The 25,919-nt window shown below is 42.8% G+C and overlaps 1 protein-coding gene across 15 annotated transcripts in view; it reads left to right on the top strand.

Annotated features, from left to right (window-relative positions):
- Positions 1-25,919, top strand: part of MAP7D2 (MAP7 domain containing 2) — a 106,665-nt gene that overhangs the window by 49,949 nt on the left and 30,797 nt on the right. For 7 of the 15 annotated variants that reach the window (XM_045470955.1, XM_045470963.1, XM_045470961.1 and 4 more), the window contains 8 exons: positions 2,703-2,780; positions 3,836-3,999; positions 10,453-10,564; positions 11,396-11,494; positions 13,831-13,941; positions 16,030-16,152; positions 21,533-21,687; positions 24,940-25,067. In XM_045470955.1, coding sequence (XP_045326911.1) covers positions 2,703-2,780; positions 3,836-3,999; positions 10,453-10,564; positions 11,396-11,494; positions 13,831-13,941; positions 16,030-16,152; positions 21,533-21,687; positions 24,940-25,067 — 970 coding nt within the window. The remainder of the gene's footprint in view (positions 1-2,702; positions 2,781-3,835; positions 4,000-10,452; positions 10,565-11,395; positions 11,495-13,830; positions 13,942-16,029; positions 16,153-21,532; positions 21,688-24,939; positions 25,068-25,919) is intronic. The other 8 variants (XM_045470957.1, XM_045470956.1, XM_045470958.1 and 5 more) reach the window with 8 other exon arrangements.

Here is a 25,919-nt window from a genome sequence, read left to right as displayed (position 1 = left end):
AAGAACATTTTCAGTGTTTCTTTGGCTGTACCTCAGATAGAGGGCAGGCCCATAAACATCTGAAAGGTGGCATGGGCAATAGAGTAAAGTTAGGTCCCTCTAGGATGGACAGGTTGATATAGGTGCTGACAGAAACAAGCATCTGTTCAGGGGTCCTAAGCTTCTCTTTGTAACTTTTCACACAGAAAAATTCTTATTAATTAAACTCTTGAGGGAGATATTAGAGCCTGAAAGTGCCAGAGAAAAGAGAAACCTGGTTTTGTTTCCCTTTCACTGACTACATGCCTACCTTTGAGCATTGTATGTACACCTCAGGGGCACTACTGGGGGACAGTGCCCTGAGCTGAGGTGACCCAGAAATACATAAGCCACCCTTGCCTCCATAGCCTCTCCCTCCTCCCAGGGAGACTGAGTCAGAGGAGAACTCTGCAGCCAGGAAGAATGAAATGAGGGTTCTGCCAACTGTGTGGGAGCACAGAGCATCATGGGGTCTGGGGAACTGTGGGATCTTGAAGGTGGGTGGGGTTTTAATAGGTACAAGGAGGATGTGCGAGAAAGAGTGTTTTGAGCTAGAAGGTGTGTAGAAGAAAGGGCCAGTGCTGAGGTCAAGTTGGGAAGAGAGTTTGAGATCAGACTGTGGGGAGCCAGCAATGATGATCTAAGAAATTGGACCTTCAAATTCTTTTTAGATTAGTGTCCTCAATTTATTTTATTTTTATTTTTTATTTATCGTCAAGTTAGCTAACATACAGTGTAGTCTTGGCTTCAGGAGTAGATTCCCATGATTCATCACTTACATGCAACGCCTAGTGCTCATCCCAATAAGTGCCCTCCGCAATGCCCATAACCCATTTCCCCAACCCCCCACTCCCTTCAACCCTCAGTTTGTTCTCTGTAGGGACTTCAAATTCTTGATGATGATCATGTTGTTGGTAGCATCATAATTATTAAGAGTTGACTAAATAAAAACATGGGGCACGTGGGTGGCTCAGTTGATGGAGTGCCTGACTTCAGCTCAGGTCATGTCCTCACGGTTCAGGTTCAGGCCCTGCATCAGGCTCTGTGCCGACAGCTCAGAGCCTGGAGTCTGCTTTGGATTCTGTGTCTCCTTCTCTCTCTACCCCTCCCCTGGTTATGCTCTGTCTCTCAAAAATAAATAAAACATTTAAAAAAAAAGTTGACTAAAAACAAACATGGGTAATGGTACTTATAGTCCAGGTTGATTTTCTAGCATTTCAGTCTTGAGCTTCAGTATGCCTGATACATAATCCAGGTTGCAAAATCAGATGCTCATGGGAAGTTGTGACAATCTGGTGTTTATCACATCCATCCCTGTCTGTATTCTTCCTACCTACACTGAGTCCAAGTCTCCAGGTCTTTCCCCTGGACAGTCACAGGAACCTCTCCAAAAGGGGTGCAGTAACTGTGGCAGCAAGGCACACAATAAAGTCAGCATGTGATATTACCAGAAAGGAGGGTCTAGGCACCATGAAAGTGAATCTGGTTGTACTAACACAGAAGCTGATTTCTCTAAGATGTTGTGTCTGAACATTATATAAGTAATGCTCCTGAATGATTGATTGTGACTGAGTGCAGTAAATTATTTCTAACTCTAAAATGACCATAAAGATCATTTGGTCTTTGATTCAAAAAGCTCTTTATGATCCTGTAGAAGATGGGTAGAGATGTGGAGCTCCTAGGTTGTTTCCTGGACATTTTGTGTCGGGGTGTGGAGGGGGGCTGTCATCTATTCCATTTTATTTGTTGTAGGTATTTAAATGACAAACAGGAGCACATTATATTTCTTTTTTCTGATTCTAAAATACTAAGATTGAGGGCACCTGGATAGCTCGCTCAGTTAAGCATGTAACTTCAGCTCAGGTCAAGATCTCACAGTTCAAGAGTTTGAGCCCTGCATCAGGCTCTGTGCTGACAGCTCAGAGCTTGGAGCCTGCTTCAGATTCTGTGTCTCCCTGTCTCTCTCTGCTCCTCCTCCACTCATATTCATTCATTCATTCATTCATTCATTCATTCTCTCTCTCTCTCTCTCTCTCTCACACACACACACACACACACACACATAAATAAGTGTTTTAAAAAATGTAAAAAAAATAAAATACTAAGATTGACATTGGAGCATATTTAACAGAACCCAAAGTCAAAATTCAATGTTGTATTTCTCAGTGCTTACTCAAGGAGCTTGTACATGTCCCTCAGCAGTTGGCTCCCTTCAGAAAATAGAATGTTCACTATCTGTGTAATAGTTGTGTCCACTTTTGTGCTTCTCATCTCCCCGGGAGCCAGGCTCAGGGAGGCCTGGTGTGCTTTTCTGCACACTGCCAGAACTCCTTGGCACTTAACAGCACTTTCTGACTCCCTCCAGGGCCAGTCCTGGGGACAGAGGACTAGGGAAAGGGCGTGGTTCTCCAGGATTGGTATTGGGGCCACTATAGCAGTTTGGTGGGTGAGTGTGAAGCTGTGACTGTCACCCCTCAGCTCTCAGGGCCTGGCCGTGTGTGTGTGTGTGTGTGTGTGTGTGTGTGTGTGTGGTGGGGAATGGTGGATTGGGCCCCCATGTGATGGTGATGGTGATGGATGATGTATGTGTATGGCCAGACCCAGGGTGTGGGACCAGTGGCCCCTCACCCTCACCAGATAGGGAAAGAGGGAAAAATAATTTCATCATGTTATATTTTTTATAGGCATGGATGGATTTTTAAGATCTGATGAGAGACAAAGACTAGCTAAAGAAAGACGAGAAGAGAGAGAAAAATGTCTTGGTAAGTTGTGCCCATTGGCTATTTATGTACAAAGGCATAAAGATGTGGTGGTGTGTTTTCTGAAGATCCTTAGGAATTTATGACTGAATGGGAAGAGAGCTAGGACAATTGCTAGATGAACATGAAGAACTGGGGGGTAAATCTACACTTATGTAGCAAACATTGAACTTCTGCTGTGTTCTAGATACTCTGCTAGAGACTGTGGATAAGATGGTAAAGAATGAGAAACAATCACTGACCCCGCCCCCTCAGGCATCCATTATGTGCCCTCACTTATGCTCTCTCTAGGGCATCTAGAAAGGCCATCATCAGAACTGAGAAAATAAGCAGTTAAGACATTTTCTGTGTTAGAATGGGAACCCATTTGAGAAAAGCTGTCTTACCTCTTGCAAGCTATAGACAGAAGGGTATGATGTATTCCCCACAGGGTACTGGGAGGTAGGTAAATAGTGGTTTCCCCACTGAATTGAGACAAATGAGCTTTCAAATTCCTGATTGCCTCCTGGTGGTTGGTTCACACATTGCATCTCCCAGGGAACCCTTCCCTGACACAGCCAGGTAGATAGTTTTAGGAAATGTCTTGAGAGAGGAGTGTCTTGAGTTTATACCCCCTTGCCTAGGTCAATGTCTTAATTATGAGAAATGCATAGTTAACATGTTTTTTAGTGTATGTACCCTTAGAACTCATTTCTCAACCTAGTGTATGGCTTGCCCATTGTGGCAAGTCTCACTTAATGATAGCAATAATAGTTGTAGCTTCCATGTGTAGGGCAGTTACTGTGCACTTTCCGTGCATTGCCTCATTTAATCTTCACAACATTGTGATTTTGCGGACGTGATGGTCTCCACTTCACAGAAAAGGATTATGTGGTTAGCATGCTCAGGGTCACCCAGCTAGTGGCAGACATGCCAGAACCCTTCATCTCAGTCACTGTAGCCTAGAATCCCACTGGGCTCCTTTTTTGGTCTCAGTCTTGTATCTACATTTTGGTCTTAATCCAAACAGCATGGGGTGCTCTGGTAATGACACCTCTCTTCTGCTTTCCTTCCCCCAGCTGCCCGGGAGCAGCAAATCCTGGAGAAACAGAAAAGAGCTAAGCTCCAGTATGAAAAGCAAATCGAAGAACGATGGCGGAAACTGGAAGAGCAGCGGCAGCGGGAGGATCAGAAGAGGGCTGCTGTGGAAGAGAAGAGGAAGCAGAAACTCCGGGAGGAGGAGGTAAGGTCCAAGGACCTCCAAGCCTCTCAGTGGCTCACACGGGGCTTGGTGCTCAAGGGCATCTGAGTGTCCTGCCTAGCTCTAGGGTACAGAAAACATCTCATACCATGTCTTCTCTCAGCAGCAAGACATGGTATAGTGAAAGCAACAATGGAATAAGAATGAAGAGACTTACTCATTCAACTCAGGTGTTTATTTGCTCTGTGACCTTGGACAAGCCAATTGGCCTGTCTGGATATTTGCTTATCTCTGAAGTGAGGGGTTGGATTTAGCAGTCTCCAAGGCCTCTTCCAGACCTAATGTTCTCTGAGTTTGAGACTCAGAAGGAATTATGGATAGGGACCTGCTAATATAGCCCTGGGGGTTGTGCTGTGAGCCTGTGCCTCTTGGATGGACATGAGGCTGGAGGAAGGGACCTGAAGGCAGAGGAGAGGGTGAGGGCAGAGGGTGATGGTCCTCATATTTCATAGCTGGAAAAGCAAATAGTTTTCCTTTAACTACAAAGATGCTAGTATATTTAAATTTTAATGTGGTTCCTTGCTTTAATCATCCTTTCTCTCCAGTTACCTTTTTAAAAAGAAATGGAATGTAATTACCTCTGCAGAGTCCTTTGTTACTAAACTTTGAAAATATATTTAGAAAGCATAGTTGGGGTATAGATTTTCTTAACAACTGTATTTTAAGGATGTAATCATAGCCTTGTATCAGGTGATGATCATTTTTTATTCATAAGATATAATGACTCATCATTTAGTATGAACAATATAGAGGCTTGTTAATCGCTAGCACTATAGGATTCAGAGACATTTGAATAAATTTGGTATCTTTTTAAATTGCTGAATGGTTTATCACTATACATCTTTGCCCCTTCCTCTTTTTTAAATTAAAAAAAAAATGAACATGTGCACATGGACACATACACAGTTAGACCCATCTTTGCCTATACACCCCTTATTTAAATGGCGATTTCTGGGGTGCCTGGATGGCTCTGTCATTTGAGCATCCAACTCTTGATTTCGGCTCAGGTCATGATCCCAGGGTTGTGGGACTGAGCCCTGCGTCGGGCTCCACCCTGAGCGTGGAGCCTGCTTGGGATTCTCTCTATCCCTTTGCCCCTCTCCCCTGCCCACGCACTCTCTCTCTAAAATGCAATACAATACCATACGATATGATATGATAACAATTTCTTTGTTCCTCTTAGCAAAGGGAAGTCATTGCAAGGATTTTAGCCCTACTTTGCCATTTCTGGCTGTGGCCTGATGGCTACATGGCTTCATCTGTTCCCTGTGCAAATCCCAGCTCCACTACTAGGAAGCTGGTAGCCGGGGGTGAGTCACATAGCTGCTCATAACCCTCTAACTTACTCTCCTCAGCCCAAAACAGAGGTGGTCACAAATGACTTTTTTTTATAATTTTTTTTAATGTTTTTTTTTGAGAAAGAGAGACTGAGCACAAATGGGGAGGGGCAGAGAGAGGGGGAGACACAGAATCCGAAGCAGGCTCCAAGCTCTGAGCTGTCAGCATAGAGCCTGATGTGGGGCTCGAACCCACGAGCCATGAGATCATGACCTGAGCTGAAGTCGGATGCCCAGCCACCTGAGCCACCCAGGCACCCCAAGGAAATGACATTTGTGAAAGTGCCCAGCAAAGCACCTTGTACAGAGTAATGTTCGGAAATGTTAGACTCCCTTCGGTGACTTCAGCTGAATCTTTAGCGATTGCACTTCCAGATAATTTTCTATTTGCTTTGTGTGTTTCCTTTCACCCCTAAGATGGGTGATGGTGGGGAGTGGAGGATGCTGCCTGACCTTTGTCATGACACATACAAGCTGAGCTTGCTTCCATCTTCTCCCCGGACACAGAAGGGCAAGGCTGAGAGCCTGGGCCTCCCGTGGTTGTGTAGCAACACAGGGAAACAGCAGCCGTCCTCTGCCACTGCTCCCACCCCCAGGGCCCCCAGAGTCCCAGGTGGAGCTTAGGGACTTTCCACATACAGGCCGGCCTGGTAACCACAGCAGCGTCAGCAGTCTGCTGGTACCGAGATCTGTTTGGCATTCTTGTGGGTGATCTTTGGAGAGGATGGATAGGTCTGCACTTCAGGAGCCCCTTTCCAGAGGAAACCCTGTGCATTTGCCTTCATGGTTCGATGGAGATCTTCAGCAGTGCTGCTGCCTGCTTGGCACATGGCTGTGGAGATTCTCCAATCTTTTCTTCTTCTTATCATGTTCTGTCTCTGTCAACCAGGGAAAAGTCTCTATAGGAATGGTTCATTCCATTGCAGCCCATTTTGCTTCTGTAGCTTATTAGTAAGTATTCAGGTTGCCCACCAAGTCCTACATCTCTGGGTCTGGTATTAGGAGCTTATAAAAGACCTGTTGACTCCACCCCTCCCTCCTAGCCCTGGTCTGGTTCCATGTCCATAGAGTTGCCATGATGTTACTTTTGGTAACTCCTCATGTCTGTGTGGGTGAGCCCCAGACTTGGCCAGGAGGCTTCCTATCTACTAGTACCAAAGTGGGCACCACAAACAGCCTGGCTTTCTGGGGTTTTGAGGACTGGAAGGGCTGGAGGCTGGTCAGGCCTGTCCTGGGGAAGGGGGTATCCAGTATCCACTTGAGATACTGAGCTTGAGCTCATTCCCTCACTGAAGGCTGCTTTCTCCTCAAATTGGGTTCTTCTAATCCTTACATGCCACACAGCTCCCAAGACTGAGGCTTCTGGAACAAACCCTTGTCACCTACTTGGGTTAAGACTAACAACACAGTATACTCACCCATTCTCCACTTGGCGAAGTATGGTTTCCTGACTAGAGCCCCTGAGAAATGGGGTTTGGTGAAGCCAACTCCATGGTCCTCATGTTAAACAGATAACCAGGAAAGCCCTCTTTCAAAGAGTAGCTTCATCTCTGTGGGATTTTTTTGACACATCACAACTTCTCATACTCTTACTGCTTGATACCTAGCAAAATCCACCAGGCTGACTGTAAAAACGAAAATTTCATTAAACTGAGAGCTAGCCACTCTCAGAGGGCATTGGCTGGCATGGGGCCATGGTGACTATATGGCCTTCTGGCCAGATGTAGACATCTGTTTGTAAAGAGAAAGACCTTCTGCAGAGCCCTACTGAGAACCTCTTGGGGGCTTGTCCCCACACTGTTTTCCAGAACACATGTAGTAAGGGCAGTGGAAAAGGCACAGCCAGCTCTCCACTCCTGCTAGAGATGGCTGTCTGGGTCATCGACACTGCCTGGGCAGTGTCCTGCTGGAGGCCTTTTACACTCCTCAGCCAACTCTGTGGCTCACCTTGGTCTTGGTTCTCCTCTGAGTTCATCCAGGCAGACCTAAGGCCAGAGTTAAAGGAGTCAAGGGTGAGGTCCCCTCATTCCTTCCTTCCACTAAGGCTTACCCAGTAGAGGACATTCTCAGGACAAGAATCTACCTTGCCCTTTCCCCATCCTCTGTTGATTATCCAGTGATACTCAGGAGAATGAGAATTTGGCAGGAATTTCAGTATGCAGTATGCAGCTATAATATTTATTAATAGTGTTATTCTGGTGTGATTGAACTTTCTCGCGTGCTCTGTTATGCTCAGCCTTTCCTCTAACCAGTGGTTCTCACATTGAGGTCCCAGGACCAGCAGCATCTGCATCACCTGAGAACTTGTTAGAAATGCAAATTCTTAGGGGTGCCTGGGTGGCTCAGTCGGTTAAGTGTCCGACTTCGACTTCAGCTCAGGTCATGATCTCATGGTTCATGGGTTCAAGCCCCACATCAGGCTGTGTGCTGATAGCTCAGAGCCTGGAGCCTGCTTCACATTCTGTTTTCCTCTCTCTGTCCCTCCCCCACTTGAACGCATGTGTGCTCTCTCTCTCTCTCTCTCTCAATTATAAATGAACATTTTTAAAAAATAATAATAATTTTCCTCTTCAAATCTGGATTCAGCTAGTGTTGGTTAAGGACATATTATGCTAGTTATTGTCTCATAGACTTGAGTGATCTGGTGATATGGGTACTGTTATCCCCACTTTTTTTAACGTGAGGAAAAAACTTTAATTAGGTAAGTATACATGGGAGTTTACAAAAATATCAATGTCATCCCCATTTATAGATAGAAAACTTATGCCCAAGGATGTTAAATTATTAACTCAAGGTCATAGGGCTAGAAAGTGGCAGGCAGAGGTGCGATTTGAAGCCATATTTCCTGACTCCAAATCTAGGATTATTTCCATTCCATCCAATGAAGGAATAGAAAAATCTCTCTCTCCCTCTCCCTCCCTCCCTCCCTCCTTTCATCTCTCTTTCTCTCTCTCTCTGTCTCTCTCTCTCTCTCTCTCTCTCACACACACACACACACATACACACGATAATACAATATACAACTAACCTCTAACAAGAGTGAAGTGGACCATTGTTTTGACATATTTGAATTATCCCATTCTGATGATTTTGAGTTCCATAAGTCTCATACCATAGAGTTTGATTACCACCTGTTTTTCATCATCTCTGCAAAAGTGTGTGACACAGAGTAATTGTGTCTTCTCTTAAGGATAGCTTCATTTTCATAAACCTGCTTATGATTCGAAGGAATGTATCTCTCTAACAGTGGAATTTGCAGCAACTCAGTGGGTAGGGGGGTGGATGGCAGAGGTTTTTTTTTCTTTGAGGTAACAGAACAGTCCAGGAGTAGGTATGGCTTTGGGTGAGCATTCTCTTGTAATTATACCCCTATATAGCTGCTCAGTTTGGCTGACAAGTCTTGGTGTTCTTTGTTGTCATTAATCTCCTAGTAAATGAAAGAGTGTCTTGTGAGATCCTTCTGGCATGTAGGAAATCTCCCATAACCCATTCAATACTAAATTCACTCGAGGTAAAAGGTTTCAACACTTGTATTAGGTCACTGGTTAAATATTTCATGTTAAATCCATATAATGAAATAATTTTCAGTCCTGGTCTCAAGCGACCGTACTTCAAGTGTCAAATAGTCAAGAAGTTCTAGTCCCTCCAAATCCCCAACTTTTCTTGGGGTAGGCCCTGAGGTTTGGCTGTCAGAATTTAATGGGCCAGGGTCATGAGGACAGGACTTTGCTAGGAAATGCACACTCATAATTGTAGAGTCTCAGCCAAAAGCTAGAGCAAATAAAAATCTGAGATTTACAGGAGAAAAAAAATCCCCTTTCTACTCAGAGGTCCCTGGAGAGACCATGTCTTAGCAAAGTGCTATTCAGAGAAAAATTATGCAGAGGAAGCTGAGATGTAGATAATGCACATCCCATCTTTCTGGTGTAGACAGAAGGGATAGGTCCAGACACCTCCTAAGCGACCTTTCTGTGTTTCTAGTAAGTAAAATAAAGGAGGAGCCTTTCCCTGATTTTGAAGTCATGGTTACTCAGTTGGTGCTTCCCTGAATTAATTTTGCTTGCTTTTTATTCAAGCCATGAGAAAATAGTTATCTTTTTGTTTTAGATTGGGCTAGCATTCCTAAAGTGTCTCAGGGTTGGCTTTTATGAAGGCAAAAGGGCATCAGCATGTACCTGTTTTCCTTGCTTCAGGCTTTCTGTAGTAGAGTCAGGGAGAGGATTTGGTATTTGCAGTGTCATTGGGGTGGTGGAGAATGCAAAATGAGAACAGCTTCACTCCAGTGCCAAGGAAGTATTTGCCAGCCGTCAGACCCAAGTTTATGAATATAACACTTTGGTAACACAGGAGAGTGCTTTTTAATAAATGCTCTGGTAAGAGAAAAGCCTGTTTTGTTTTGTTGTTGTCTTTTCTCTTCTGGCTAGAAACTGTCTAGTTCTTCTCCTCACGCCCCCCCCCCAACTGTTGAGAATGCATCGATGCTTTGTTTTGTGGCCAGAAGGTTCCCTACTCTTGTCTCTTTTAAATTTTCAAATATGCAGCATTATGCCCAGAATACTATGTAGCAGGAAAATGTTACAATGTAGAAAATGATTGATTCCCCTTTAAGAAGTTCTAAGATGAAAATGGGTCTTGGTAAAATAGATCTCAAAGCCATGTATGTATACTCCAGAAAGTTATGTTTAAGACTACAAAAATTCAAATTATATTTTAAATTTTCTCAAATGAGAATGCTTTATGCTTTTCTACTAGAGAGAATGCACTTGGTTCCAGAGTACAATTCTAGTTCTAGTAGATAGGGCAAAATGGGACGTGAGACAGGCCTGAAGGAGTTAATGCTTGTCTGGCATTATTCTTAAACAAATCAAGGCCTGGCTGCCGCAGTAGCCTGTCCCCTGGGGCTGGGAGCCAGCACTAGCTGCATTGTTTACTCTCCACCCACTAAGATCTCGATGGTGTGATGTAGAGCACGTGTGCCTAGGTTTTGGATGCTTAACACAGAGAGACCCATTTGGTGACTCACCCTGAGCACCGAGAAGCTCGGCAGCACAGTGGGGCTGGGTGGTTAATGTTGCTCTCACTTATGTGAACTGGGCAGGAGCGGCTGGAGGCGATGATGCGTCGGTCCCTGGAGCGCACACAGCAACTGGAGATGAAGAAGAAGTGCTCGTGGGGAGCTTCACTGGCCACAGGGCCTGGAGGACGTGATGGTGAGTGTAGGGCTGTCCCTGCATTGCAGGGCCCAGGTGGGAGATCATGGGGCAAGCAGGAGACCGTGGGCACAGGCTGGTGCCCACGGGATCTGGGGCATGCTTTGTAGTTATCTGCAGGTACCTTTATCAGCTGTGATGCCAACCTTCCTGTATATGTATTTCTCATGAAGGGGGTCTGTGCATTATTTTTGCTAGCAAACAGCAGTTGATACAGTAACTGGGCTTTTTGAGGTAAAACAAAAGAAAAGCAAAGAAAATGAATGCAGAGCCTGGTTAACCAGATGCACATGGCAAGCCTAGGTATACTCTGATTTCAGGGAAGGTCAAATGGCAGTAGCCTAAGTCACTACTGCAGTGTGACCCAGAAAGGCTGAGCAGCGGTTACCCTCCAAAAGGGGCTGGGGCTTTTCCCTCCTCATTATTAATTTTTGTTGCTCTTTCCATTTTGTTTCAAGGTGACTTATTTATTTCATTTTCCAGTTCATGCTCATCTTTAAATTTTCAAGTGCTTAATGTAATGTGTGGATTGTTACTAGTCTCTGGGTAGCTTTTCCCTCTCCAGTGCCTTCTTTACTGTGATTTTGTCATTCTGTTACACAGGAGTTGTATATTAGCTTTTTCTGAAAACAGATGGATTCCATTTGTAGTACAGTTTCTTCGCTGTATTGTGCTTTTACCCTCTGTCAGTGAATATACTTTATTTTCTTTTGGAGAAGTCAATAACCTATTTCAGTTACTTTTTCTAATTTCCTAGTTAGAAACTAAACTCAACCAGAAATTGGGACTTTTTTCTTTTACCTCTCTTTGCTCTGATTTTTTGCTGTGTAGGTGAATCAGAAAATACCCCACCCCCTCCTCTAGGTTTAGCATCCAGCACCCTTCCTCCGGACCCAGGGACCAGTGCCACCGCTGCCGAGTCCACCAACGGTATATCTGAGCTTCACCGCACCGTGGCGTTTTGTGATGACTGTACTGATCATCCTCCTCCATCACCGTGTTTGTCTCAAGCACTCTTACAGTTGATTTCTTAGACTGACCCCTTAGAACTTTTTTTCTAGAACTGTGAATGACATGCCCATGTTTCTTTGTTCCTCTGTCATCGTGGAGCTGTGCATGCCTTACACCCTAGTGCCCTGGAGACATTTCATCCTTAGCTCACCAACTGCTGCTTGAAAATCTTGTCAGTGTTTGACTTATGTGCATTTAGATCTTTAATACTCTCACTAATTACTGGTTTTAGGCATGAAGTAGTAAGGTGTTTCAGTCACTTCTGGTTACCAAAACCTGTGCCCTTAGAGAGTTCTGTGTGTTAATATGATAGATTCCTGGAAGAGGTGTTTGAGACAGAGTGGTAGTGAGTTTATCGGTACCAGCCCTGGAAATCTAAAGGAGATAAGTTTGCTTTGTTTTTTATTTACTCTATCTAATAGGCTCTCTGTTTTTGGATACAGGCCTGGGAAATTCTTAGTGCCTAGAACAAGAGCAGAATTGGTAAAATTTTGCTTCCGTTTAATAAAGACTTTAGAAATTTAATCCATCTTTGACTGGCAAAGAAAAACAAGATGTAAACGGGATGCAGTATTTATCAGCAATACAGAAGGTCAAGTTACAGCAGTAGGAATAAATATCCTTGGCTTCCAGCATTCCTTTGACAAAGAAAAATCCTTACTGGTGTTGCTGAGCAGCAGATACTTTGCTGCATGGGCCAAGTTAACTGTAGTGTGGCACTGGTCTTTCCTTAACAGAGAGGGGCAGTAGGTAGGAGTTGATAATTACCCCTTGGGAATCACACGCAGGGCTCGGGCCAGGGCGAGGCAAGCACAATATGTGACTTGGACACACAATTTAAAGCATTACCAAAGATCTCAGTTATCGAGATGAATTAATATTTGAATAAATCTAAATGCATAATAATCCATGATGAACAAAATATCCAATTTCTAAAGACGAGTACCATACTGAGTCAGCCATAATGGAGCCTACAGCAAAAGGGGAAATGTGTACCCTTTTACACTTGGTTTTATGTAATTTCTACTGGTTAATTTTTTTTTTCAGAACATTGAAGTACTCAGAAAAAATGCTGAAAAATTGAGTAGGTCTATTAAAACTCACATCATTTAAAAAAAAAAATTTAATATTTTTATTTATTTTTGAGAGACAGAGCATGAGTGGGGGAAGTGAAGAGAGAGAGAGAGGAAGACACAGAATCTGAAGGAGGCTTGAGGCTTTGAACTGTCAGCACAGAGCTCATCACGGGGCTTGAACTCATGAACCTCAAGATCGTTACCTGAGCCAAAGTCGGACATTTAACTGACTAGGCCACCCAGGTGCACCAAATCTCACATCATTTTAAATTTAAATATTTTATTTATACCAAAATAGAATTTATTATAATTTCACTCCAGCTTAAGACAATTAATAATTACTTAAGATTGTCATTTGATGAGGACACATTGTAAAACATGGCAATTTTCACATTTGAAAACAGTATGAGGAGAGGAGTACATTTTGAAAATATTATTAATGAGTTTGCTTCCTTTAAAGCCAAGGGCATACATCTTTCCTTTTGCCTCAGGCTTTGATAGGGCGTGGCAGGGCACTATCAGCACCTCTTCATTTGCTATAATGGTTTAATTTAGAAACCAGTCTAAAATAAAATAACGGCTGCAAGTTAAGAACACCAGATCCCAGATCATGTGTTAAAATCCTAACCATAAATAGTCACAGCACTAGAGAAAGGGCCATTGTGAACCCATCTCTTGAGAAGAGGAAGAAAGCAACTGCTAAAGGTGGTTCTGCTTTAAATACAGCTTCTTGCAGTACACATTACTTCTCTCTCCAACCTGAGCCTATAGATAACTGTCAGAAAGTCTGGTTTCAGCTCAGTCTCAGACCATAGAACATTTTCCAGTGGTGATTTGTCTCTGTATCTAGACTGGTTTTGTTTTTGTGTAGTCTGAATGTGCTTAAAAGTCCCTGGACACAAGGAGTTGATTTGCTGGTGGGATTAGTGTGGCTTTAGTTGAACAGTTGAGTGAGGTTGAACATTTGAAATTGAAGAGAAGATCCTGCCTCAGACTGATGACTGCCATGGCCTGGGCATTTCCAGATAAGCTAAGTATGTCGCAGGATGATGGAAGAAGTGTGCTGTGCCACAGCAGTTTAGGAAACGTGTGGATGAGGACAGGAAGAACACTTTGGGATATGTGTTTCTCGATCTACAATGGTGTGAATACCAATGTCTTTAATGCGTTTCTCTGCAGCATGTGACAAACTTTCAACATCAGCCATGAATTTGCCAAAGCAGACGGAGCCTCCCATGAGTAAGCGCCTGTCTTCATCCACCGTGGCAATATCCTATTCCCCAGACCGAGGCAAGTGAACATGTAGACCTGGTCTCTGTAGTTTTCCTCTTTTCTAGTGTGAGTGTCTTAACATCGGTCTTTGTGAGAGCCCCTCGAGCCTCCTGCAAATACCTCCATTATCCTAGCCTTGTGGTCTGAATGTGGGAGCCTCAGGACCTCATTTAATGGGACTTTGGAAAGTGGCATCACTCTTTAGAGTCAGATCGTTGTTGAAGAGGTGCAGGAATTAATGATATTCTTTCAGTCTGAAAGAGACTATTCCATTTTCTACAGTGCATGTAGGAGTTATCCTGCCCTAGAATTAATTGACCAGTGGGCAGAGAAGACCGTTAAAAAAGTAACTGCCTGGTTATTGATTGATGTGATCTAGTTGATTAGCCAGAAACAGCAGAAGTCATCAGGCTGAGGTTCATGGAAAACTTACAGGTATGAAAAAAATGGGGCTATGCTATTGTCTGTGGTTTGTAGGCCTGCCCATTTCTGTTTGAAAACAAGTTCAGAACTAATATGAAGGCTTTAAAAGGAGAAAAGGATGGGTGGCCTGTTCTGGCCCTCATTTTGAGGTGGAAGATGGCATGTGTAGGACGTGTGCCGGTTCCAGAAACTGAATAGATTTAAAACTGCTCGTGTTCTAATTGAGGCTCAGATAAGTCACTAAAAGTAGGAACTTACACCTTCCAGAGTATATAGGTTAGGGAAGAGAATGATGCTCTCCATGCATTAAATGTGTATTTTATTTATTTATTTATTAAAAAAAAATTTTTTTTAATGTTTGTTTATTTTTGAGAGAGAGAGCGTGCATGGGGGAGGGGCAGAGAGAGGGAGACACAGAATCTGAAGCAGGCCCCAGTCTCTGAGCTGTCAGCACAGAGCCCCATGTGGGGCTCAAACTCACGGACCGCGAGTTCATGACCTGAGCCAAAGTCGGTCACTTAACCGACTGAGCCACCCAGGCGCCCCTAAACACATACTTTAAAGCATTATTGGAGAAGAGTCAGGTGCCAGTGAAGTATTTAACAGGTCAGGCATTACCAAAGGGCAAGCAGGAAAGGGGTTTTTACTTTGAATAGGCCAGTGTGCCTTTCTGGTTGTTTTTCACTGGCATTGATCTTGCACCTCCAGCACAGAGGCTGTCAGGTCAGAAACCCCATAAGTGTCAGTGTTGCTGATCTCTGATGCAGTTCATGGGTGAACTGAATGCTGGAAACCTTGAATTAACTGCGAGGTGAATGAGAAAACATCTACTTGCTCTTAACTCTGTATAGCTGTTCCATAGTGAGTGTATTCCATATGTTTTCATTAATTCACAGGGTTACATATTGGTGTTAAATTCATATTTGCAATGATTACTATGTAAAGATATCAGTATGTTAGTACATATTCTTGGCAACTGAATTATCTGCTTGTGGATTATAAATTGAAAAATTTCAATTCCCAAACCATTTACTGGCTAATGGGTACCCCAAAATTCAAAGTAATGGAAAAGTTAATTCATTACCATATAATGTATTCCAAAGCCATCCAGGGTGACATTTTGGTTACTGAATTTTAAATTATGACTACTACTTCCATTTAAGCTGATAATAAGTTGGCTATTTTTATTTTTGTAGTTCTTATTTATTTTTTGCCCTTATTTACATGGAAAAAGTATGAACAGATGCATATTTATACATTAACAAAATCGGTGTGTAATGAAATGTTTTTTAACAGAGAACCTAAAGTGTTTCGTAGGAGTAATCTTTTTTTCAATGTTAGATCTACTAGGTGAGTAAATGGTTTCTTGAGTCCATATTACATCTTGGGAGATGGGCTAATTCTCTTCACATGATACAGGTAATATTGTAATACTGTAATAGCATACTGAATGAATTCTGGCACCCTAAAAGAATTACCACACTCTCCCAAACTCCAAATGACACATCATTTGTTTCATTTTAGTATAATGAACTCCGAAGCCATCCTTTGCTAGAATATTTTTATTTTCCACATTCATTCTGCCACCCAAAAGTTAATTTGCATCATTCTCTGTGTTGTTTTAAACATTTTATTTTGTTTTAATTTTGCTTTTTAAAATTTTCATTTGATTCCATCCCTCAGCTCATCGCACACACCTTAGTCCCATGGAAACCTTTCTTGTTATGCGACTGTTGACTCCCACACAGGCTTCTTTAGCCAGAAGCAGAAGTACACTCATGCTCTCTGAGCAAACCAGTGACTCAGGTAAAAGAGGCCAAGCTGGTGACACTGAGAAAAGTGCCCAAAGTGATGTTGGTTGATCTATGAACTATTCCTGAATTTTTGTATTTTGTTTCCCATTTGCTTACTTTGTGAAATGTCTTCAGTGGTTAATCACATTTTCTACCCACCAGTGTTTTGCTGTTGCTATGGTTGTTTTTCTTTTAAGTGTCACAGAGGTAAGTAAATTATTTTATGATTGAGGGCATGTGGATTAGGGGGAAAAAATATTTCATGAGCTATGGAGGTGAGTACACTTTTTTAAAGAGTGATTTGGCAACGTAGCCTATAAACCACAATGTCTGGAATACCATAACCAGATTTACCACTTACTAGCTCTTTCCACTTTGGGTAAATTCATTAACCTCTCTAAGGCTCAGTTTCCTTATCTATAAAATTGAATTACTTTAAACTGTCATGAGAATTAAATGAGATAGGACAATGTTTACAATAGTAAGAGATCAAATGTCTAGAGCCTTGCTACTCAAAGGGTGGCCCATGGACCATCAACATGAGTATCACCTGGGAGCTTGTAAGGAAGACAGATACACTGAAGTCTGAGAAATTCCAGGCCACCCTATGAAAACCTTTTCTTGACCAAATCGGATCAAATTGTCATAGCAAGATTAATGAGGGCTGGCATTCTCTGTTTGCAGATTAGCAACATTGTGTCCACATTAGGGCAGGTGTGGTCTTAGTTCCTAAGATAGTGTATTCAGTTAGATGACATAGACATGACATATAATCCTTTATCTACTTCTGATTTCTAGAAGCAACCTACTAGTTTCTGAGTAATTGTGCTATTTCTCCAAAGAAGATAAAGAAATGGCCAATAAGCATATGATAAGATGCTCAACATCATTAGACATTATGGAAATATATGTCAAAACCACAACGAGATACCACTTCACACTTACTAGGATGGCTAAAATTCAAAGAAAAAAGGAAATATAGTAAGTGTTGACAAAGATATGGAGAAACTGTAACCTTCATAAATTGCTGGTGGGAATGTAAAATGATGTACTTGTTTTGGAAAACAGTCTGGCAAGTTCCTCAAAAAGTTAAACATAGAGTTACCATGTGACCTAGCAACTGGACTCTTAGGTACAGGCCCAAGAAAATTGAAAACACACAAAAACTTGTACCTGAGTAGTTCTTAGCAGCATTATTCATATTAGCCACAAAGTGGAAACGACCCAAATGTCCAAAAGATGAATGGGTAAACAAAATGTGGTATATCCATAAAATGGAATATTACTCAGCTATAAAAAGAAACGAAGTACTGATACATGCTATGTGATGAACCTTGAAAACATTATGCTCAGTGAAAGAAGCCAGACACAAATGCTACAAATTCTGTGATTCCATTTATATGAATTGTCCAGAATAAGCAAATCCAGAAAGACAGTAAATTAGTGGTTGCTAGGGACTGAGGGAATGGGGAAGGGGAATGAATGCTTAATGGGTACAGGGTTTGTTTTGGGGGTAATGTTCTGGAATTTAACTGTAGTTATAATTGCACAACTTGTGAATATACTAAATACCACTAAATTGTGAACTTTTTAAAGGATAATTTTGTGGTACATGAATTATCTCTTAAATGGAAAAAATGCCTGAGAAGTAGGAAGGTCTCCCTTTTGAGAACAAGGAATGTGTCAGGAAGTCCTCAAGACCACTTGAAGGGTCAGTGATTCTCTAGGAGTACTCCCAACTATGATTTATAACAGTGCAAGGCTACAGAACAAAATCAGCAAAAGGAAAAGGCCATAGGATGAAGTCTGGGAAAGACCAGGAACAAGCTTCCAGAGTCCTCTTCCACTGGAGCCACATAGGGCACATTCACTCTGCAATGAGTTGTGACACGTATGAAGTGTTACCTACAAGGAAGCTTATTAGAGACTCACTGCCCAGAGTTTTTATTGGAGGATGGTCACGTAGCTACCCCCTGCCTGGTACATACCCAAATTCCAGACTGTCAGAAGGAAAGCAAGTGTTCAGGATAAATCATGCTATTTGTACAAACAGCTTTGGCACAGTGAGCTAGTTACTCTTACCAGTTAATGGTGGGAACCCTCCTGAAATCCAGATTCCCTGATGCCCGGGCCAACCTTGTAAGCCAGCCTTTCCAATGACAGCAGTCAGACCTGCTATGTATTTCTTTTCTGCACAGTCTATCCCCTTGGTCCTTGTTGAAGGCACCATTACAGCAGAATTGTCATCAGCAGGATTCTGTACAGCAGGCTGAGGCCAATCTATGGTATTGACCTCACTTATGCCCTTTAGAGGTTCTGAACTTAGCCAGTTAAAACACAGACCATTAGCCATAAAGGTCTGTCTTACAAAGCCAGGTAACTTCCTCCGTAAGTTTCTCTATGAACCTTTTTTCTTTTTTTTAACCTGGCCCAAGGCATCAGTTCAGGTCCAGCCCAGCCTGGCCATGACCAGTAAGGCAAAGCTGTCCCAGAGTCTTTCAGGGCTGAGGCAGTATCACAGTAGTCAGAACTTAAGAAACATAATCCCTGAGGGCACACATGTCCCCTGGAGACAGTTTACAGTGTTGGGGAGCCCCCAGCAGGACATACATTGGTTGGCCACCACAGGGCAACCTGTCCCCTTTGTGTCTTTCCCACCAAGGGTCTTCCTGCCCCAGGGTTCTTAATCTGGCCCAAGGAATTCAGTTGGGTCCTTGTTTTCAGAGGGACTGCCTGAGGTGGCCAGTTCTTTTTACTTTTTCATTTTTTTTCATTTTTATTTATTTTTGAGGAGGGGGGGTGGAGAGAGAGAGAGAGACAGAGCATGAGCTGGGGAGGGGCAGAGAGAGAGGGAGACACAGAATCTGAAACAGGCTCCAGGCTCTGAGCTGTCAGTGCAGAGCATGACACAGGGCCTGAACTCATGGAGTGTGAGATCATGACCTGAGCTGAAGTCAGATGCTTAACCGACTGAGCTACCCAGGCACCCCAGTGAGGTGGCCAGTTCTAAACAGTTCTGTCAACAACACAAGTTCGTTGCCTGCTGAGTGCGGACAGCATGTGGAGGTGTTCTTTAGGGACTTTGCGGGAACTGGCCCACCCTGTGGTTCACGGTCCCACTGTCACATGCAACTTGGGCTCAGCAGTCCACTTGCAATGTGAAGCACTCACAGCCGCTGGCACAGGCAGCATGATTTTTCCTCCAGAAGAAGGGAGAGTTCTCAGGAACAGTTCTGGAAAATAGAAATCACAAATGTCCTTCCCCTCCCTGGCACCATTCCAGGTGCTAGGTTTTGTTGTTGTTGTTGTTGTTGTTGTTGTTGTTGTTGTTGTTTTTATTGTTACCAGTGTGCCCCATTCAGTAATTGAAACTTTACATTTTCTCAGTCATCGTCTATTTTTAAAATGACCTTTCATAAGGAAAGGTTGAATGTCAGAAGGACAAGAGCATTTTTACAAAAAATTTTAACTTAACCAGAAAGACACTCATGTTCAGGAACAAAATCCTGAATTTTCAAAAAAAAATTTCAAGATAGGTTTGCATCAACTGCCATCTCTGTAATCTTATTAATTTATGCAATGAATAGCCTAGAAAAAAGCAATACCTCCTTGGGAACAGGTGCATTTAACAAATTGCCTTCCTCAAGTGTGCGTAGCAGGAGAAAGGGAAGGGAGGGAAGTAGAGTCAGATTCCCAGTCCATTGTTACAAACTTTCATCCCAGAAAGTCAAATACCAAAAATCTTGTCAGCAGGTGTTGAGTCTAATCATCAGGGCTGGGTGAAGGGGTCATACTCCCTGTGAGTACTCTGTCCCAGCTCACAGCTGTGGCAGGAATCACAAGTTAGGAATATAATTAGGCTCTGCATCAGAAATTAAGAGCTGACCAGCAGTCCCATGTCAGATGGTCCCATCAGAAAACAAGCTCTTTCCCGTGAGCATTTGTCTATGATGCAGATGGTGCAGCCAGTGTCCGTGATACTTTCACAGGTTAGGCCGTATGGAGGGGTGTTCTGTATCTGTAATAGTCCCGGCTTGATTTTTAAAACTCCATATGTATCTCTCTGTCTGGAGATTGCTCTCTTGTCATGTCTCCCTTTTTCCAGAGGCTCCATTATACAAAAGTCAGCACAAAAATAATCAGGTAGGAAGGTTTGTTCTGGTTCCAGTACTTAGAGTTTTAATTTCCAGCCAAACCCCCGATGGCAAAGAACAAGGAGGTTGTGCCTCACTCCCGCTTGAGGGAGAAAACAAAAACCAAAGGCATCACCTGGGTTGTATTTTTCCCCTTACTTCCCCTTACTTTAGCCAGTGTGGCGAAAAGCAGCCAGGGGATCGAGCAAGCCAGCTCTTGGAGTTGGATGGGTTATCTTCAAATAGCATAGGTATTTCACCTCTTGCAACACACAACAGCTTGGCTTCTGTGTGATATGGTAGCTGACTCCATAGCCACCAGGCATCAGAAGGTCACCATCCTCTATCCCTTCAGCCTTTGTTTTTCAAACACCACTTTTACCATATGTCAATGAATCAGGGTCAAGCTCACAGTTCCTGCTTCTCGCATCAATTGTATCAGCGTCTCCAAGACCAGCCCCAGGTTTTGTGATTGCTAGGACTCAGCATATGGTGGCACTCACAGCCATGATGTGTTATAATGGAAGGCTGCACAGCACATCAGCAGAAGGAACTGGCACACAGGCAAAGTCCAGAGGACACCAGGTGCAAGTTTCCAAGAGTCCTCTCCCAGTGGAGTTACACGGGACGTGCTTAATTCCCCCAGCGACGAGCTGTGATAACACATGTGAAATGTTGCCGACCAGGAAAGCTCATTAGAGACTCGGTTCCCAGGGTTTTCATTGAGGGCTGGTCACATAGGCACCCTCTGTCAATTATATACCCGAATTCCACAATAAGTCATGTTGTTTATACAAATAGCAGAGGCACAGTGAGCTACTGGTCAGTTAGAGGGTAAGAGCCCTTCTGAAATCTAAGTTCCCAGGTGTTGATCAGGGGCCAATCTTGTAAGTAGGCCTCTCCAAAGACAGTAGTCAGGCCTGCCGTGTTAACTCTTGAACTGCACAAGGAAATTGATGTTTAGAGAGGTTAAGTAACCTGCCCAAAGTGATCTAGCTGTTTGGTGACAATGCTAGTTCTGTCTGGTTCCAAAGCCCAGACTTTGAACTCATGAAATTAACTAGGCTCTTGAGCATTGAGTATGGGAGTCTTTCAAGATAACGTCTATTCTGCATATATACTAGAAAAAGTTTGGTGATATTTGGAGAATGTGCATTGCCCATGTCACATTTTAACAGAAATGTGTTCTTCCCAATTCCCTGCTCCCCCTACTTTTTCCATCTGTGCTCCCTGTCTCTTTGTGATATTTTAACTCTCTAGTATCCCATGCCTATCCTCGTGTAGCTCCTGCTGGCCCTCTTAAATCTTCTTACAAGTCTTCTCCCACTCGGAGTGCTGAGAGGAAGAAGACTACATCTACATCTGGCACAGGAGATTCTGGGAAAGGAGCCCCTGCAGGAGCGGAGGCCTCTCCGGTAGGTTGAAACCCACTCACTCACCTCAGGACTGGTTTATCTAACAGTGTGATTATTCCCTGTGCTTAACCTGGGGTCTCTGTTTCCACCAATCTCCAGAGACTGCTCAAGTGGTGAATTTGGTTTAAAATTTCATCCACCCTTGGAAAACCATTTAACTTTTTGCATCTTCCTAAATCTTAGTGCCTTGGAACAACTTCCTAAAGACCTTGTCCTTATTATAGCCTGCCCTCCGGAGGACAGGAGTCAAAAAGAATGCTCTGAGTGTCCTCTCTCTGCTTTTAAGAATGTCTGATTCTGGGCCAGTCTTGCCTCTGCGGGCGACTAGAACTAAGGTTCTAGGTCAGCCTTCAATCCATAACAGTGGCCTTCAAACATTTTTGACATAATACTGATACCATCAGTAAAACAAATGTTGAACAGGTACTCCCAATTACATATATTTATTTAGAAATTATACATACCATACTACTTTTTTTAGTTATCAGTTGTGCATAACAAATCACCCCAAATCTTAGCTGCTTAAAACAAATGTTTATTACTGCACTGGTTCTTTGGGTCAAAAATTGAGGATGGCTTAGCTGGGTAATTCTGGTTCAGGGTCTCTCATGAGGGTGTGGTCAGGATGATGGCCAGAGCTGTAGTCATCTGAAAGCTTGGCTGGGGCTCTTACAGAATGGCTCATTCACATGGCTGCTGGTTTCAGTTCCCTATTGTGTGTACCTCTTCATAGAGCTGCTTGAGTGTCCAAATGACATGGCAGCTGCCTTCCTCTAGAGCAGGAAATCTGAGATAGAGACAGAGACAGAGACCGATCACATGCTGTGTGTGTGTGTGTGTGTGTGTGTGTGTGTTCACGCACAAGGGAAAAGCTGTAGCACCTTTTATGCACTAATCTCACCTGTTACATACCATTGTTTTGCCATATGCTGTTCATTAAAAACAGGTCACTGAGACCAACCCACACTCCCTCAAGGAGCATCAAACGACATGTAGACTTGTCTTAAAAATACCACATTACTGTACTATTGGGCATTTTTTATAACACTACATGTATTTTTAAGATTTTTTTAAAGATTATTTATTTTGAGAGAGAAAGAGATAATGAGTGGGGGACAGACAGAGAGAAAGGGTGAGAGAGAGAATCCCAAGCAGGCTCCGCTCTCCAAGCTGAGCTCAGTGTGGGGCTCATTCTCAGCAACTGTGAGCTCCTGACCTGAGCCGACATCAAGAGTTGGATGCTCAACCAAATGAGCCACCCTGGCGCCCCACCATTTGTATTTCTAAAATCCACTGTGACCCTGAGGTTCTTACATGAGAAGTAAGTGTGTTAGACCCTTGGGTTTTACTAAAAAGTCAATTACTGTGGAAGGGGGTTAACGTGTGTGGGAGCGGGAGGGCCAAATGAGGATTTGTTGTGGAGAAGTGCAATGGGGAGAGAAGGGAACCACCCTTGTGGAGCCCCCGCTACATGCCAGGCACGGAGGCCGTGCCTACTGCCTCTTGCTGACCAGAGACCATGGAGAAGACATAGAGGGACAAGTCTATGGGGTTGCAGTCACCAGGTACACTGTTAAGAGTCCACAGCTCACTGTCCTGGGTGTTAAAAACCACATTTATTTCCACCTGTAGTTTTTTTGAGTGATTATATATTTTTGTACTCTTCCCAGTTTTTTTCTTTTAAAAATGTTTTAAATTCCAGTCCAGACATATAGTGTTATATTAGTTTAACGTGTGTAATATAGTGATTCTACAGTTCTCTACCTTAGTCAGTGCTCATCACAGTAAGTATACACTTACTCCCCTTCACCTCTTTGGCCTATCTCCTCCCCTCTCCAGCAGCCACTAGTTTGTTCTCTGTATTTGAGAGTCTGTTTTTTGGTTTATCTCTTTTTTTCTTGCTTCATTTGTTTTCTTTCTTAAATTCCACGTATGAGTATTTGTCTTTCTCTGACTGACTTATTTCACTTAGCAAAATACCCTCTAGATCGGTCCATGTTGTTGCATATGGCAAGATTTCATTCTCTTTTATGGCTAATACTCCATTATATATATATATATATATATATATATATATATATATATATATGCCACATATTCTTTTTTTTTTTTTTTTTGGACATTTATGCCACATACTCCATTCATCTATCTGTGGGCATTTGGGCTGCTTCTGTAATTTGGCTGTTGTAAAACTGCAATAAACCTAGGGATGCATATATCTTTTTTTTTAAGTTTATTTATTTTGAGACAGGATGAGTGTTTGCGAGCGGGGAAAGGGCAGGGAGGGAGAGCGAGAGAGAGAGAGAGTGACAGAGAGAGAGAGAGAGAGCAGGAGAAAGAGAGAAAGAGAATCTCAAGCAGGCTCTGCACTGACAGCACGGACCCCAGCGTAGGGCTCAAGCTCACGAACTGCAAGATATGACCTGAGCCAAAGTTGGACACTTAAATGACTGAGCCACCCAGGCACCCCTGGTACATATATATATATTTTGAGTTAGTGTTTTCGTATTCTTTAGGTAAATACTCATTAGAGGAATTACTGGATTTTTGATTTTTTGAGGAACCTCCATACTGTTTTCCATAGTGGCTGCACCAGTTTGTATTCCTGCCGACAGCACATGAGGATTCCTTTTTCTCCACATCCTTGTGAACACCTGTTGTTTCTTTTGTTTTTGATTTTAGCCATTCTGTTGGGTATGAGGTGATAGCTCATGATGGTTTTGATTTGCATTTTCCTGATGATGAGTGATCGAGTTTCTTTTTTTTTTTTTTTTTTGGTTTATTTCTTTATTTTGAGGTGGGGGAGGGGCAGAGAGATAGGGAAAGAGAATCTTAAGCTGTCAGTGCAGAGCCTGACTTAGGGCTCTATCCCACGAACTGTGAGATCATGACCTGAGCCGAGCTGAAGACTCGGATGCTTAGCTGACTGAGCCATGCAGCCTCCCTGAGTAATCCAGTTTCTATATGTCCAGAATCATCGCATGGTTATGTTGTCAGCTTTTTGCAAGAGGACAAAGAATAGAAAGTCTTTGCATTTTGGGGCAGAAGTGTTTTTTTTTTTTAATTGGATGACCTCACTATGATGATCTCATGGTGCTTCCCTGCAGATATGCCCATTGTGGGAAACACTGTAGCTTCATATAGATCTTTCTGAAAGAAAGCCATGTATCACTTTTATCTGAGGTGTTTATAGAAATTGTAGAAGTATTGCCAGTTATGGGCCATGGCTGACCTATTCTGTGTGCCCTTCAGACAGAGAAGATGAAGAGAGGCCCTCGAACAACAGCTTCCGTTCCCAGCGTGGGCCTCGGGTCTCCTCTGAGAAGATGTGAGTTTCCAGGAAGCATTTCTAAGCGGTCATCCTCTCCAGTGACATCCAAGTAAGCATCTTTCTGCTTTGCCACAGTCAGACCATTAAGGCAGTTTGGTGGGGCTCTGTATGGTGCAGCATGTGCTTCCTGCTGCCACGTGAGTCGTGGCCAGTCCAAGAGGCAAGCAAGAGGAATGCTGGACCTTGAATTATATCATTTACTGTCTGTGTATCTTTGGGATAAGTGATGGGCTCTTCAGGGGTTTGTTGCCTGCTAAGTATGAGATTCTGATTTACTGAGATGAATCATTCAGAATTTTCTCCTTTGGTCCATCAGTTCCATTCTGCTTTTCTGACACTCTCTTACACCTGCATCTAGAGTGATTACATTGTGCTTGGGTGCTCAACTTCATGTGTTTGTGCACTCACTCTCTCCTTCCCTCATCTGTGTCTTCAACAGAGAGGCAATAATAACTTGTCAGCCACCATCAGCAGTATGTTGTTTGTTGTTTTTTTTTTTTTAAATGAAGCCATTATGTATTTTTTTTTGTTAAGAATTAGATGAACTCACCAATGAAACTGTGTAACTGAAAAACAAATTCACACTGTAACCACTCTCTTAAGTCATTAAAATACTTTTCTTACAGTAACCAACAAGAATGACTCAGGAAATAACTCAGTCCAGTAGAATGGAAACATCTTCAGTTGTCCTTACTGAGAAAGAAAGAGAACTATGATTTTAATTTTAATTTGGGAAAATGGGAAACTCTTTATATAGAGAGAATCATGTGACACTTGTTTAGTACATCAATTTTTTTCAAAGAACATAGGATAAAACAAATTTAATGAATGGGAATTTGTTTAAAATATTTCAGAGTGACATCAGTTCATATTTCTAATTTGTTGCTTTCTAACAGAGACT

Source organism: Leopardus geoffroyi, chromosome X (assembly GCF_018350155.1).
Source record: "Leopardus geoffroyi isolate Oge1 chromosome X, O.geoffroyi_Oge1_pat1.0, whole genome shotgun sequence".
NCBI classification, from domain to species: Eukaryota; Metazoa; Chordata; class Mammalia; order Carnivora; family Felidae; genus Leopardus; species Leopardus geoffroyi.
This window is presented reverse-complemented; position numbering and strand designations above follow the sequence as displayed.